The 15,862-nt window shown below is 34.6% G+C and overlaps 1 protein-coding gene across 1 annotated transcript in view; it reads right to left on the reverse strand.

Moving 5' to 3' along the window:
* The window catches only part of LOC133655280 (regulator of G-protein signaling 3-like), a 378,581-nt gene that overhangs the window by 351,989 nt on the left and 10,730 nt on the right, over nt 1-15,862 (reverse strand). Inside the window, 3 exon segments of the mRNA XM_062055278.1 lie at nt 912-980; nt 1,102-1,196; nt 5,694-5,744. Of these exon segments, the coding sequence (XP_061911262.1) occupies nt 912-980; nt 1,102-1,190 (158 nt within the window). The 5' untranslated portion in view covers nt 1,191-1,196; nt 5,694-5,744.

A 15,862-nucleotide genomic window follows, 5' to 3' on the forward strand; every position in this document is an offset into this window, starting at 1 on the left:
TTTTAACTTGGGACTGGATTTTGGATGCTGGCGGGCCGTAGTTTGGGGACTCCTGTGTTAGAGAGTCCAGTAAGAGACAATACAAAAAAAAAATCTTCAAATAATTTAAAGATTTTTCTATGTTTAAGCATTTCACAAGATTTTATAAATAATTTGAAATCAATAATCAAATGGAAGAGATTGGGTTTCACTTTCATAAATCCACTTTCACGTATGAAAAATTTTGATTGTAATAGCCAAGGCTTAGCAACACACGGGATGATATCGGATTGTTTGGATATCTGATTTGTTTGTAATCGCTGCCTAAGCAGAAAATGGCAATGTATTTTGAAGTGTGAATAAACCAATGGGAGCCTTATTGCAAAGTCTTGCATAATAGTTGTACTCATAATAAAGAGGACATACGAAATAGCCAAAAAGCCGTCTGTCCTGGTCCGTTTCCTGGTCGTTCTTAATAAATAGCAGCGGACATTTGGTGTGAATAAAGCTTAATTGCTTACCAAAGATGAGCCTTTAATCTCTGTCCCAGAAACGGCCCCAAAAAAAACCGTCTTTATCTTGAGCCAAACTCAGGCTGTCACTGCACTGTAATCCTTTCTAACATTCGTGTTTGGGCCCAAAAGCAGCAATTGTGTGCATGAAAAGAGATGCACACGTGGACATCATTAAGCAAGGTATTTTTTAAGCATATGACTTTTTTCCCCATCTTCATAGTGAAAAAAGGGTGAGTTATTCCACCATATTTTCTCCATCCCTAGCTTTGACCTTATTTTCATTCTGCCGAGGCAGGGAGGCGAGAGTAACGCACTCACACCGAGCAAAACGTGCAGAAAGGAAAGTGATAACATTAAATATCAGCATTTTAATACAATCATTTTATAGTGTCCACTAAGCTAAATTTCTGCACATACCTGGTGGCGGAGTCAGAATTCCACACTGTGAAAAGCAGTCGCTTGTGAAGGTCCTGGTCACAGACTGTGCTACAATAATAGAAATCCAGCATGTCAGCAGTTCTTTAACCTTTTACGGACAGTAGAGTCTTTAGCTTGTATTGGAAAAGAACGCAGGGAAAAAAAAAAACAAGAATGTGCGATTGCTTACAAGTGAAAAGTATGGAGGAAGATGGGATTCCTACACTGAGGAACCATCGGCGTCTTCCGTCGCTCACTGGGGTCACTGTCTGGAAACATACCCACCTGAGAAGACAAGCCAGTTAACGTTACAATAATAATAATATGCGTATTTAATAAACTCTAAACATGTGAATCCCCACAGTAATGCCCGGTACAACAGTCAAAAAATGTACAGTTTTATAATTGAATATAATACACACAGATAGCTGGAGCCTATCAAAGATGGCTTTGGCAGAGAGGATTTATCTATACTAATTTATTTGAATTGTAAATTGTATAACTTAATTAACACCACTGACTAGTTGACTGAAATACAATTAGGTAAAAAGTAAAGGAATTTTTTTATTTTCTATTGTTTCCCTTCTTCAGGGTCATGGGAGGGCCGGAGTTTATCCCAGCTGACTTTTGGCGAGAGGAAGGTTGCATTTATTTAATCTAATTTATTTTAATTGATAATTGTTTAACTTATCTAACACCCCTGACGAGTTGAGCTAAATATAATTAGGTAAAAAAGTCAATTGAATGATTTTTTTTCCACGGTTTCCCATCTTCAGGGTTAATGGGTGAGCTGGAGTCTATCCCATCTTGACTTTGGGTGATATGAGGGTGCAGAAAAGACAATAAAATGCAATTTATTTATATTTTGTATCAGACCTGGACAAATTAAGGACCGCTTAGCTTTTCAATCTGGCCCGCCGGACATTCCCAAATATTTTTTTTAGATCTTTAAGATGGAAAGTGTAGCTGCCATAATGATGTGCAGTGATGTTTTCTAATGACCGAAAGTCTTGAACTATACAAAGCATTTCAATGGTTGGAATCTGCGCTTTTGCATGATATACTAGTTACTATGGTAATTTAATTAGTTACTACGGTAATGTAAGCCACAGCAGCTCAGACGAGGCACCAAGCAGTGTGGGTGGGGAGCGTTTCCACAGAAAGTGTTTCCAGAGCGGCCAGCCTGAAATGCGGGTGTCAGGGACAGATTTTTACAACAAAGTTCTAAAGCTTGGTGATATATTAGATATAACAGATTGTAGGTGGGGGTTTTTTTTACCCTTCGCGTTCATATTTCGCTGTGTTTGTTGCATTTTTGTTGCGTTTCGCTTGATTGTAAAATATGTCGATCGAAAGGGGGTGTGACGTTCATATGTTGTCAATATTCAGTGTTTTATCGTTCATAGTTAATATTGTAAATCCCACGTTCTTTATTTTCATGAACATTTTAGGTGTCTTATTCAGTAAAAAAAATTATAATAATTCCATTCCATTTTTTAAGGCGGTCTGTCATAATGTTTTTAGCATTCAATTATTGTGAGTTTTTTTATTAGTGTTCCTGAAAATCAGATATACCAGCCCGGCCCCCAGACACATGTTTTTCTCTAAAGTTGGCCCCCCGAGTCAAAATGATTGCCCAGACCTGTTTTAAATCATATATATTTGTTTATATTTTATTTGATTATTATACATATTATTTTATTTTGTATTCAATTTCCATACAGCCATTTTATATACAGCGTATGCTCACTAGTGTCACAGGTAAGCTGGAGTCCAACCCAGAAGAAAATTAAATTTATTGATATTTCATTTTTTATATATATTATCCATATTATTTTATATTCAATGTATTTTTCAATTCATTTATTATTCTATTTGATGTTATTCATGCAGCCAACTTCAAACATGCCAACGCACAGAAGCACTCACAGGATACAGAATATGTAGACTTAGACTTAGACTAAGACAAACTTTATTGATCCACAAGGTAAATTGTTCCACACAGTAGCTCAGTTACAAAGCATGGAAAGGGTAAGGATGGAAAGGATAATGCAGGTATTAAGTAGACTAAAAATGTACCATAGTAACAATATACAATATAACATATATGTAATATTCACATATTATATATAAAGTATATAATATATACAGATATATTATATTATTATATTATATTAAATTTTTATATAATATATACAATATATAACAAATCCCAATTACTATGTACAATATTACAGTATATGTAACAGCTGCAGCAAAAAAAATAAAAAGGGCAGCATAAAATAGAGTATAGTATTAAAGCAGCCAGGAAATGACAGCGAACAACACAATCATACCTTGACATAAGAGTCACATGACCCATGATGCGCGTCCAACACTCCTTGTGCCTCTAAAACTGTCAAAAGGAGGGAAAATAGCTGATTAAGTGAATGATTAGCCACACTGCAAAAACTGAAATCTAAGTAAGATTAAATATCTCAAATAAGGGTGATATTTGCTTATATTCTGTCTGATAAGATAATTCTTCTCACTAAGCAGATTTTATGTTAGAGTGTTTTACTTGTTTTAAGTGTTTTAGTCCTAAATGATCTCAGTAAGATATTACAGCTTGTTGCTGAGATTTTATGACCTATATTGAGTAAAACATGCTTGAAACTAGAATATCAACTGTTGCAAAGCTGTGTCATCAACATTCACAAGTATAAAACTACTTTTTCAAAGTAATAATTTCTTATTTCAAGCATGAACAAAAAAATCATGACTTTGACACAATTGTGTCTCATAATTAAAACAGATGACAGTCAAATGGACTTTGCTCTTTTATTTTCAATGAAACAAGAGAAAATACGTACTCATATAGTAGTACAGTTGGCACAGTACAGTAAACGGACAGTTAATATTTAAACATTTCACATGTGACATTTCTAACTATTTTGAACAGAAATAGTTCATGCATTCAGGTAAATTTTTAAAAATTACAATAAAGAAAAATTTGGCTGGGGGCCGGGCTGTATTGATATATATATATATATATATATATATATATATATATATATATATATATATATATATATATATATATATATATATATATATATATATATATATATATATATATATATATATATATATATATATATATTTTATTTTATTTTTTTTAGGGCTGTGAATCTTTGGGTGTCCCACGATTCAATTCAATATCGATTCTTGGGTCACGATTCGTTACAAAATCGATTTTTTTCGATTCAACGCGATTCTCGATTCAAAAACGATATTTTCCAGATTCAAAAGGATTCTCTATTCATTCAATACATAGGATTTCAGCAGGATCTACCCCAGTCTGCTGACATGCAAGCAGAGTAGTAGATTTTTGTAAAAAGCTTTTATAATTGTAAAGGACAATGTTTTATCAACTGATTGCAATAATGTAAATTTGTTTTAACTATTAAATGAAACAAAAGTATGACTTATTTTATCTTTGTGAAAATATTGGACACAGTGTGTTGTCAAGCTTATGAGATGCGATGCAAGTGTAAGCCACTGTGACACTATTGTTCTTTTTTAAAATTTTTAATAAATGTCTAATAAAAATGTCAATGAGGGAATTATAATCAGTGCTATGTTGAAATTGTAACTAATATTGATACTGTTGTTGATAATATTCATTTTTGTTTCACTACTTTTGGTTTGTTCTGTGTCGTGTTTGTGTCTCCTCTCAATTGCTCTGTTTATTGCAGATCTGTGTGTTGCTGGGTCGGGTTTGGTTTTGGAATTGGATTGCATTGTTATGGTATTGCTGTGTATTGTTTTGTTGGATTGATTAATTTAAAAAAAAAAAAATGAAAAAAAAATTAATAAATAAATATTAAAAAATCTATTTTTTAAAAAATGAGAATCGAATCTGAATCGCACAACGTGAGAATCGCGATTCGAATTCGAATCGATTTTTTCCCACACCCCTAATATATATCTATATAAATAAACATTGACTGATTGATTGATTGATATATATATATATATATACATATGTATATATTCCTTGTGCACTAATTGACTGAAAGAGCACACACTTGGTGCGATGATGTCATGTTGTTGATGGAAAAATGCATTTTTAAACCATATGATTTGCCTGAGCGGCTAGGAGACCCCGAGAGTAACAAGCGGTTGCCTTGTTGCCTTTCCATTAAGAACAATAAATTATTTTTTTGTATAAGTTTGCTGGTTTCAAGAAATGTAACATATCATATGTCAAGATAATGGCACTAGCATTTACTTAATTTAAGAATATTTTTCAACATATTGAAAAAAAAAGGTCTCATGTTTGTTTTTTTTACCAAGAAAAGTGCACTTGTTATTAGTGAGAATATTCTTATTTTACGGTATTTTTGGGTTCATTGAGGTTAGCTAATTTTACTTGTTTTGGAAAGTCTTGACAAGCCAAATTTTCTTGTTCAATTGGCAGATAATTTTCCTTAGTTCAAGTTAATTTTTGTATTTTTTTTTCATGTTTTTGAACACTGACTTTTTGCAGTGCAAGTCATGGTCGAGAGATGTGCATTGATTTAAAAAAAACAAAGAAAACAATTAAATTACAGACGCATGCATTGGAGAGCAGTTAATTATGAATATAAATCATCAAGAAAGACATTCCATGAGGGAAATATGTCCAGGTTTGCATGAAACACAGTAAAGTACCTAAGGTTTGTGCCACGGTAGCTTAAGAAGCTGTTCAATATTTTATTGTTATGCCAGCGCACATATGCCTTTTTCCTCAGTACTCACCGCTCACAGCGAGCACTTCCTGTCCCTGCGTGATTGACAGTTTCAGCTGACCTGCACAGAAGACGAGACAGTGAAGACTTGCAGCTACAGAGTAATGAAACACTGTGTGTGTGTGTGAATGTGTCAATCACGTTGTCTTATGCCCTCCCACTTAGTCACACTTGCCATCAGGCGCTGTTAACACCACCCCGGAGCCTTGTGTCGAGACCATGTTGACACGGCCACTGGTCTAACATTGGCTTTGTGCTCGTCTAAATTTATCCCGCTCATGAGGAGCGCTCCAGTTAGCACTGATAACGTCTCGGGCACCTTGGCCCCGCTCGCATGCATGCCTGCATGGGTACGGGGGATGTTTGTCGTTCCCACACTGAGCTTGGCATTGCTTGTGTGCTCGCCTGCTGGCCGGACTGGCTCAGGCCGACGTAGAAGAACAAAGCAGGAACGCTGCTTTTAATGTCGTCCTGGTGGTTCATCTGAGCGTCCTCCACACAAAAAAAAGGCGATGCTATGAAGGCGCCTCAAAGAGACTGGGCTCAAAGTGTAGCAAACAGCCAAACTTAATGGGGAGCGGGAAAGAAGACTAATTATTCTTACCTTTGAGGACACATTTAAAGATACAGTAGGTAACTATTAGAGATGTCCGATAATATCGGACTGCCGATATTATCGGGCGATAAATGCTTTAAAATGTAATATCGGAAATTATCGGTATCAGTTTCAAAAAGTAAAATGTATGACTTTTTAAAACGCCGCTGTGTACACGGACGTAGGGAGAAGTACAGAGCGCCAATAAACCTTAAAGGCACTGCCTTTGCGTGCCGGTCCAATCACATAATATCCACGGCTTTTCACACACACAAGTGAATGCAAGGCATATTTGGTCAACAGCCATACAGGTCACACTGAGGGTGGCCGTATAAACAACTTTAACACTGTTCCAAATATGCGCCACACTGTGAACCCACACCAAACAAGAATGACAAACACATTTCCGCACCGTAACACAACATAAACACAACAAAACAAATACCCAGAACCCCTTGCAGCACTAACTCTTCCGGGACACTACAATATACACCCCCTGCTAACCCCCCCCCCACCCCCCACCTCAACCCCGCTCACCTCAACCTTCTAATGCTCTCTCAGGGAGAGCATGTCCCAAATTCCAAGCTGCTGTTTTGAGGCATGTTAAAAAAAAATGATGCACTTTGTGACTTCAATAATAAATATGGCAGTGCCATGTTGGCACTTTTTTCCATAACTTGAGTTGATTTATTTTGGAAAACCTTGTTACATTGTTTAATGCATCCAGCGGGGCATCACAACAAAATTAGGCACAATAATGTGTTAATTCCACGACTGTATATATCGGTATCGGTTGATATCGGAATCGGTAATTAAGAGTTGGACAATATCGGATATCGGCAAAAAATCCATTATCGGACATCTCTGGTAACTATTTTAGCTTCCTAAAACTGTGTGGAGTCGTGGCACATGTGGTGCAAACCCAGATAAAAATGTAGGTTGGAAAAAAATCAATTTTCTTTTACCCATTTGACTCACAAACTCTTGAGTCCTGTGTAGGGATTGGTACCAAATGAGGGGGAAAATGTAGCTATCAATGTCTCATCTGGGTGCTAAATGAATGCAGATTCAGCCACCTGCAAATGTGAGTAGCAGCAAAGTCCATCCATCCATCCATTTTCTACCGCTTGTCCTTTTCGGGGTCGCGGGGGTGCTGGAGCCTATCCCAGCTGCACACGGGCGGTAGGCGGGGTACACCCCGGACAAGTCGCCACCTCATCGCAGGGCCAACACAGATAGACAGACAACATTCACCCACTAGGGCCAATTTAGTGTGCCAAAGTCATTATACGCATACCACGCGCTGTACTGTAGGTAAGGCCCCAGGATACGTAGGGGGGCCTCGTTTTTGTGCAAAGGAGCGCCTGTGAAATGTTAATTAATGACTGACAGGTCGCTTTATATGACATTTTTACGGAAAACATATTCCTAGCCGCTTCCTGCTGCGTCACTGATAAGAATCATATGGCAAATTCCCCTCAACATTGTCCCTGTACCAGTGGCAGGCAGCTTTAGTGCAGCTCGAGTAAAGCGGTAGTTCCCTAGTTGCAGCTGTGTCAGGAATGTTTGCAACGTTTAATTATGTTAAATTTCTATGTATACATTTAAACACACACATATATATATATATACATGTGTGTATATATATATATATATATATATATATATATATATATATATATATATATATATATATATATATATATATATATATATATATATATATATATACACATACATACATACATATATATATTGCAATGTATGTAACTGCACCATAGCATCATTCCCAGTACATCAACAATCGCTGAATCAATATATATATATATATATATATATATATATATATATATATATATATATATATATATATATATATATATATATATATATATATATATATATATATATATATATATATATATATATCTATATATCAGTGGCGTGCAGTCACTAGAGGCAGGGGAGGCGGGGCCTCACCTGCCATCATGGAAAGAAAAAAAATGTAAAAAGAAAAAAAAAAAAGTAAATTGTTATATGTATCCAGTGATTATACTAAAGTTATTTTCCATTTAACTTCACCAGTTTTAGATTATTTTTATTTTTATTTTCACATTTGCCGTTCAAATACTGAGAAGAGACGGTGCGGTGATCAGCAGCCAGTTGAGGCACGTCACTGATTTGTGCCTCAACATGGAATGTGCACAATGACTTGGCTAACTGCTGAGCTGCTGTGCAGTGAGACTGTATTGCTATATGAACTATATCAGCTAACTAAACCATAGTTTAGTTAGCTGAGGTATATAATGTACAGTGTATTTTGTCAACAACTGTATGTGTGTAACGTATTTCTTCAGCTGAGCATTCATAAAACTGCTGCCAAAGACGTACTGTCTGAGGCTCGCAGTAATCCGGCCTCCTGGTGGTAGAGGGCGGTAGTGATCCCAGAGATCATTCCTCACCGCAGAAGAAAAAAAAATAAAATAAAAATGTTAGCAATAATAAGTGCAGCGTTTTTTTATTTCCTCTCGCCTGAACTTTTATTAAAAACATGGAGGATTACATATGTAAAATAAAACGGTTTTCTAAACTGGACTTTCAATCGAAGCAGGAGGTAATAATTAGAGGTAGACCAACGCCGGAGCTAAAAGGTTTGCTTTTGACTTTGGGACAGAAGACCCGTTCTTTTCAAACGGTGTAGTACACACGCAAAGGCTGGATGTCCAGCAAGAAAGGTAAGACCATAATAATGTTTTTTTATTAAATGTGCTTTTTGTGTGCTAGTTTGTATGTGTAAAGAATGCTGGTATGAGCTTTTAAACATAACCCGTTAACTGCTGCCAATCACATGGTGAATAAGATACTATTTAGGGTTCATATGTTTGTAAATCTGACTGTGATGATGCAGTGCCTCACCCGACATTAACCTCACCGCACGCCACTGATATATATACCTGTATATATATATATATATATATATATATATATATATATATATATATATATATATATATATATATATATATATATATATATAAATATATATATATATATGTGGGCTCTGTACCGAGGATGTCGTTGTGGCTTGTGCAGCCCTTTGAGACACTTGTGATTTAGGGCTATATAAATAAACATTGATTGATATATATATATATATATATATATATATATATATATATATATATATATATATATATATATATATATATATATATATATATATATATATATATATATATATATATATACAGTGTTTCCCATAAACTGCCGAGATACCTGTGGCGGTGGGGGCGTGACTATGGGCGTGTCTATGGGCGTGGTCACCATGACACCATCGAGTAATTTGCATAATTTACTACAATGATATGATTTTCTCTAAAAAGGCTCAAAAAATGTATACTTACTAATTAATAATAACAGTTTTGTTTTAAACGTCCATCCATCCATCCATCCATCCATTTTACAATATAATTACAACACTTTATGTACATATTTATATACCAAACCTGGGCATTCTGCGGCCCGCGGGCCGCATCCGGCCCTTTGTGCGTCCCTGTCCGGCCCGCGTGAGGCCAATTATAAATTACAAAATAAATTTTAAAAAATATCTATGTCGAGTGTGCAATACAACGGTGCTGCTTTTGTTTTGAAAATCGTTATTTGTATTACTTCCGTGTGGACATATGCGTGTGCGTGATTGTGAGTGAATGTGAACAGCTGCAATCACAAAATAAAGTTGAAAAAACATCTATGTCGTGCGCGCAATACAACTGTGCTGCTTTTATTTTGAAAAGTATTATTTATGGGCGTGTGTCCGTGTGTAACCTGCGAGTGAAGGTGCACATGCAGCGACAAGTGATGCACGGTTTACACCCGAGACGCTAAAAAGAGAAAAGTTGATGAAGAATGGCGTGTTTCCAACAAGACATGGACTGCAAACCAATGTTCCCTCTAAGGTACGTGCCTGCGCAATTGCGCACTGCTCAAACGTCCGCTGCGCGCAGCAAATATATGCCGCGCACCAAATCAAATCCCATCTGAATTCTAAACAAAATAAACATATTTATTCTATGTAATTTTGCAATGCAACTCTGAGTGACAGTGACAACAAGCGGCCCTAACGGTGTTCGTCAACACCGTTCAATTGAACACCGTTCAATTATTGTAACGTCTATCGAGATGCTTCGAGGACAGGAATTATATCGATCACTTTATTGAGCAAAACTGTTTATATTCGGACATAACCACACCAAAAACATGAGTAAAACAATTCTATCTCGAAAAACTAGTCATTTTCTGCCGTACAAACCAGGCCAAAACCAACTTGTCATCTGTCACCAACACGCATAGCACTAAACCACTGGTGCGTTTCTGGCCACACAAAAAGTCGGACAACTCAAACACCACACAAAGTTACACTATGACTCCTCAGTCATACGTGTGCTTATTTTACTGTCATTTATTATTAATGTTAATTTATTTATATTAGTCATGGAATGCTGTTACACACACTATGTTGAAGTATTACTATTATTATTATTATTATTATTATTATTTATCTTACGGTATATATGAAAAATAATATTCAGCAAAATTTAATTGAAATATTGTCGATGTGGCCCTCCAGCAGTGCTCGGGTTGCTCATGCGGCCCCCGGTAAAAATTAATTGCCCACCCCTGTTATATACAGATTTGAACAATAAGTTATTCACTGAAATATATTTATTAATTGTGGTTCTTGCAAAAAATATATGTTATAAAATATAAAAGCTAAAATGTCTCTTAAAGCTCTGCCCCTTTAATTAGTGCATACTAAATAATTTAACTTTAGCCTACTACTACAACCATATTATTTACCAGCAACATAAAGTGAAACAGAGGCACAGGTGTCCTGCCACAGTCAGTAACAAATAAACAGAAAACAGTAGTGGTCAAATACAAATAAGGCAACAAGAGAAGTATCCTACACTTCTCTTTTGAAAAGTAAACCTGAACAGCCTATATGGGCATCTACATCAACTATATGATTTGCCTGAGAAGCTGGACAGGACACATTTTTTAATTTTTTTAAATTTTTATTATTATTTTTTTATTTGTGGCGGACGTAATTTTTTCGTAGCGGGCCGCCACAAATAAATGAATGTGTAGGAAACACTGATATATATTTTTTTAATTATTTATTTATTTAATTTTCTTTGTTACTTTTTTTTTCTTTCTTTTTAAAAAAAAAGTTTTTCATCTTATTTTTTACATGACTTTCATTATGTGTGCATGTGTGTGGTACACAGAGATGGAAAGAAATAAAATTTAAAAAAAAGGGGGGGGGGGTTGGGGGTCAGGGGAGTTTGACGTTTCAACTTGCGATTATGCAATGTAAACGGGAGGTACAATACTGGGTTTTTTGTTGTTGTTTTTTAAATGTGAAGCCTTTTGTGCCACATTTTATATGTATGAAGAAAAGTGTTATACAAATAAAGTTTGGGTCCTTGGCCTGGAAAACATTGAAAACGTCTGGACTAGAAAATAAATTTACATGGAGGATTTTCAATATAAAACCGCTAATGAAAGGCTTTGAGAAGGTCCCAGTAACCCGCAGTTCTTTCTACCTGAAAGGACAACAAGTCATGTTGACGTCTTTGTGCATGTAACCCCACCCCGACCCCCCGCGCGTTCCAAAATAAAGACATCATTGGAAACAGGATGAATGATTTACATGAAAAAAAAAAGTGGGAAGAGGAGCTCCTTCGCTGGCTTCCGCCTTCCTCTTTATCCGTCTTAGCTTTTAATTTGGCTTTGTTGCTTATTTGTCACATTTGCATATGAAAAGAGAGGCGCCCCGCCAGCACCTAATAAGGCCAGGCCAGGAGACACTGATGGTTTTCATGTGACAGCTGAAAAAAAATACTTCTTCAGCAGAAAAGGAGCCAGGAGGGAGGCGCCGACTCCATCCAGGTTGTGTGTGAACTAAAGTCATTTGGGGAAGTGCTATGTGAAGGATGTCATTCTTCACAAGAGGACAAAGGCAGCGGTGTCCAAAGTATGGCTTGGGGGTCTTTTGCGCCCTAAGGCTTGTTTTTTTGTTGGCCTGCGACATGCTTTCAAAAACATTATCATGGATGGTTAGGGACACGCAAAAAATAAAACAATGAAACAGTTGCGTGAAAAAAGTAGTCTTTGAGTCAACTCAGTAATACCAGGCTTGCAGGACACACTTGGGATATCGGTTCCGACACGATAATCCATGAGTGAGATCATCCGATACCCATCATATGTATTAACTGTACATTTTGTGTGTATGGTGACAGTTTAACAATATCAACACAATATTTAAAATAGTTCCTTATTCTCTCCTTTTAGATACAATTGTTTGAGAAAAACAATAGTAATACTACGCACTAAACAAAAGCAAAAACTAATAACTACTACTATTTAAATCATTTGGTTTTTGCCCTCAAAGTCCCTGAATTTGTAAAGAATGACAAAAAAAATGATTTTTTTTTTGGGGGGGGGGGTGAATTAAATATCGATCTAAACATAAACATCTAAATATTGAAGCCACCCTTTATCGGGCCAAACACAACAACTCAGGGGGCCACATTTGGCCCGCGGGGTCCACTTTTATTCACTTCACATGAAATATTCCACTTTGAAAATGTTGCATATTTTGTGTTTTTGCCATAAAAAAAACAAGGTTTTCTTTAACAAAATAGCCAAAAAAATAAAAAAAAATTTTTAACTTTAAACATATAAATATATATATACAATTATATATGAAAATATATACTTATATATATATACACATATATATAAATATGTTTGTATACATCCATCCATCCGTCCATTTTCTACCACTTATTCCCTTCAGGGTCGCGGGGGGCGCTGGAGCCTATCTCAGCTACAATCGGGAGGAAAGGCGGGGTACACCCTGGACAAGTCGCCACCTCATCGCAGTGTTTGTATACATATACACATATATATACATATACATATATACATATACACATATATATATATATATATATATATATATATATATATATATATATATATATATATATATATATATATATATATATATATATATATATATATATATATATATATATATACACACATATATATAAATATGTTTGTATACATATACACATATATACATATATATACATATACATATATACATAAATGCATATACATATATACATATATGCATATACATATATACATATATGCATATACACATATATATATATACATATACACATATATATATATATATATATATATATATATATATATATATATATATATATATATATATATATATATATATATATATATACACTGTATATATATATATATATATATACTGACCAAAAATATAAACGCAACACTTTTGTTTTTGCTTCCATTGTTCAAAGATCTAAAACCTTTGCTATATACACAAAAGACCTATTCCTCTCAAATATTGTTCACAAATCTGTCTAAATCTGTGTTAGTGAGCATTTCTTCTTTGCCAAGATGATCCGTCCCACCTCACACGTGTGGCATATCAAGATGCTGATTAAACAGCATGATTACTGCACAGCTGTGCCTTAGGCTGCCCACAATAAAAGGCCACTCTGAAATGAGCAGTTTTGCTTTATTGGGGACAGGGGGAAGCAGAAAAGCAGTCAGTACCTGGTGTGACCACCATCTGCCTCACGCAGTGCAACACATCTCCTTCACATAAAGTTGATCAAGTTGTTGATTGTGGCCTGTGGAATGTGTGTCCAGTCCTCTTCAATGGCTGTGCCAAGTTGCTGGATATTGGCAAGAAGTGGAACACGTTGTCGTATACGCCGATCCGCAGCATCCTAAACATGCTAAATGGGTGACATGTCCGATGAGTATGCTTGCCATGCAAGAACTGTGATGTTTTCAGCTTCCAGGAATTGTAAACAGATGTTGCAACATGGGGCTGTGCATTGTCAGGCTGCAACATGAGGTGAGGGTTTTGAGTGAATGGCACTAAATGGGCCTCAGGATCTCATCACAGTATCTATGTGCATTCAAAATGCCATCATTAAAATGCACTTGCATCCGTTGTCCATAACATACGCCTGTCCACACCATAACCCCACACCCACCATGGGCCACTCAATTCGTTCATGGGCTTGTGTAGTTGCACATGCTCTGCAGTTGTGAGGCCGGTTGGATGTACTGCCAAATTCTCGGAAACGCCTTTGGAGACGGCTTATGGTAGAGAAATTAACATTCAATTCACGGGCAGCAGCCCTGGTGGACATTCCTGCAGTCAGCATGCCGACTGCACGCTCCCTCAAAAATTGCGACATCTGTGGCATTGTGCTGTGTGATAAAACCGCACATTTCAGAGTGGCCTTTTATTGTGGGCAGCCTAAGGCACACCTGTGCAATAATCATGCTGTTTAATCAGCATCTTCATTTGCCACACCTGAGAGGTGAGATGGATTATCTTGGCAAAGAAGAAATGCTCACTAACAGGTTTAGACAGATTTGTGAACAGTATTCGAGAGGGATTGGTCTTTTGTATGTATAGTAAAAGTTTTAGATCTTTGAGTTTAACTCATGAAAAATGGAGGGGAAAATCAAAAGTATTGCGTTTATATGTTCATATGTACACATACATACACACATACTATATATATATATATATATATATATATATATATATATATATATATATATATATATATATATATATATATATATATATATATATATATATATATATATATATATATATATATATATATATATATATATACACACACACACATATACGGTACATACATACATATACACATATACACATACATTAACATACACATACATATATACATACATACATACATACATACTGTACATACATACATACATACATACATACATATACATACATACATATATAAATATGTATATATGTACTGTTTACATGTACACATATATAGACATACATACATACATACATACATACATATACATACATACTGTATATATACACATACATACATACATATATAAATATAAATATATGTACTGTATATATGTATATATATATATATATATATATATATATATATATATATATATATATATATATACATATGTATATATATATATATATATACACATACATATATATACACAAACATACATATATAAATATGTATATTTATATACTGTATTTATGTATATGTATATATATGTATATATGTGTATATATATATATATATATATATATATATATATATATATATATATATGTATATATATATATATATATATATATACTGTATATATACAGTATATATACACATACATACATACATACATACATATATATATATATATATATATATATATATATATATATATATATACTGTATATATACAGTATATATACACATACATACATACATACATATATATATATATATATATATATATATATATATATATATATATATATATATATATATATATATATATATATATACTGTATGTACATATATGTATATACACACACACACACATATATATATAAATGCTTAGTTTTTTCCGAT

Source organism: Entelurus aequoreus, linkage group LG08, assembly GCF_033978785.1.
Source record: "Entelurus aequoreus isolate RoL-2023_Sb linkage group LG08, RoL_Eaeq_v1.1, whole genome shotgun sequence".
Classification (NCBI taxonomy): domain Eukaryota; kingdom Metazoa; phylum Chordata; class Actinopteri; order Syngnathiformes; family Syngnathidae; genus Entelurus; species Entelurus aequoreus.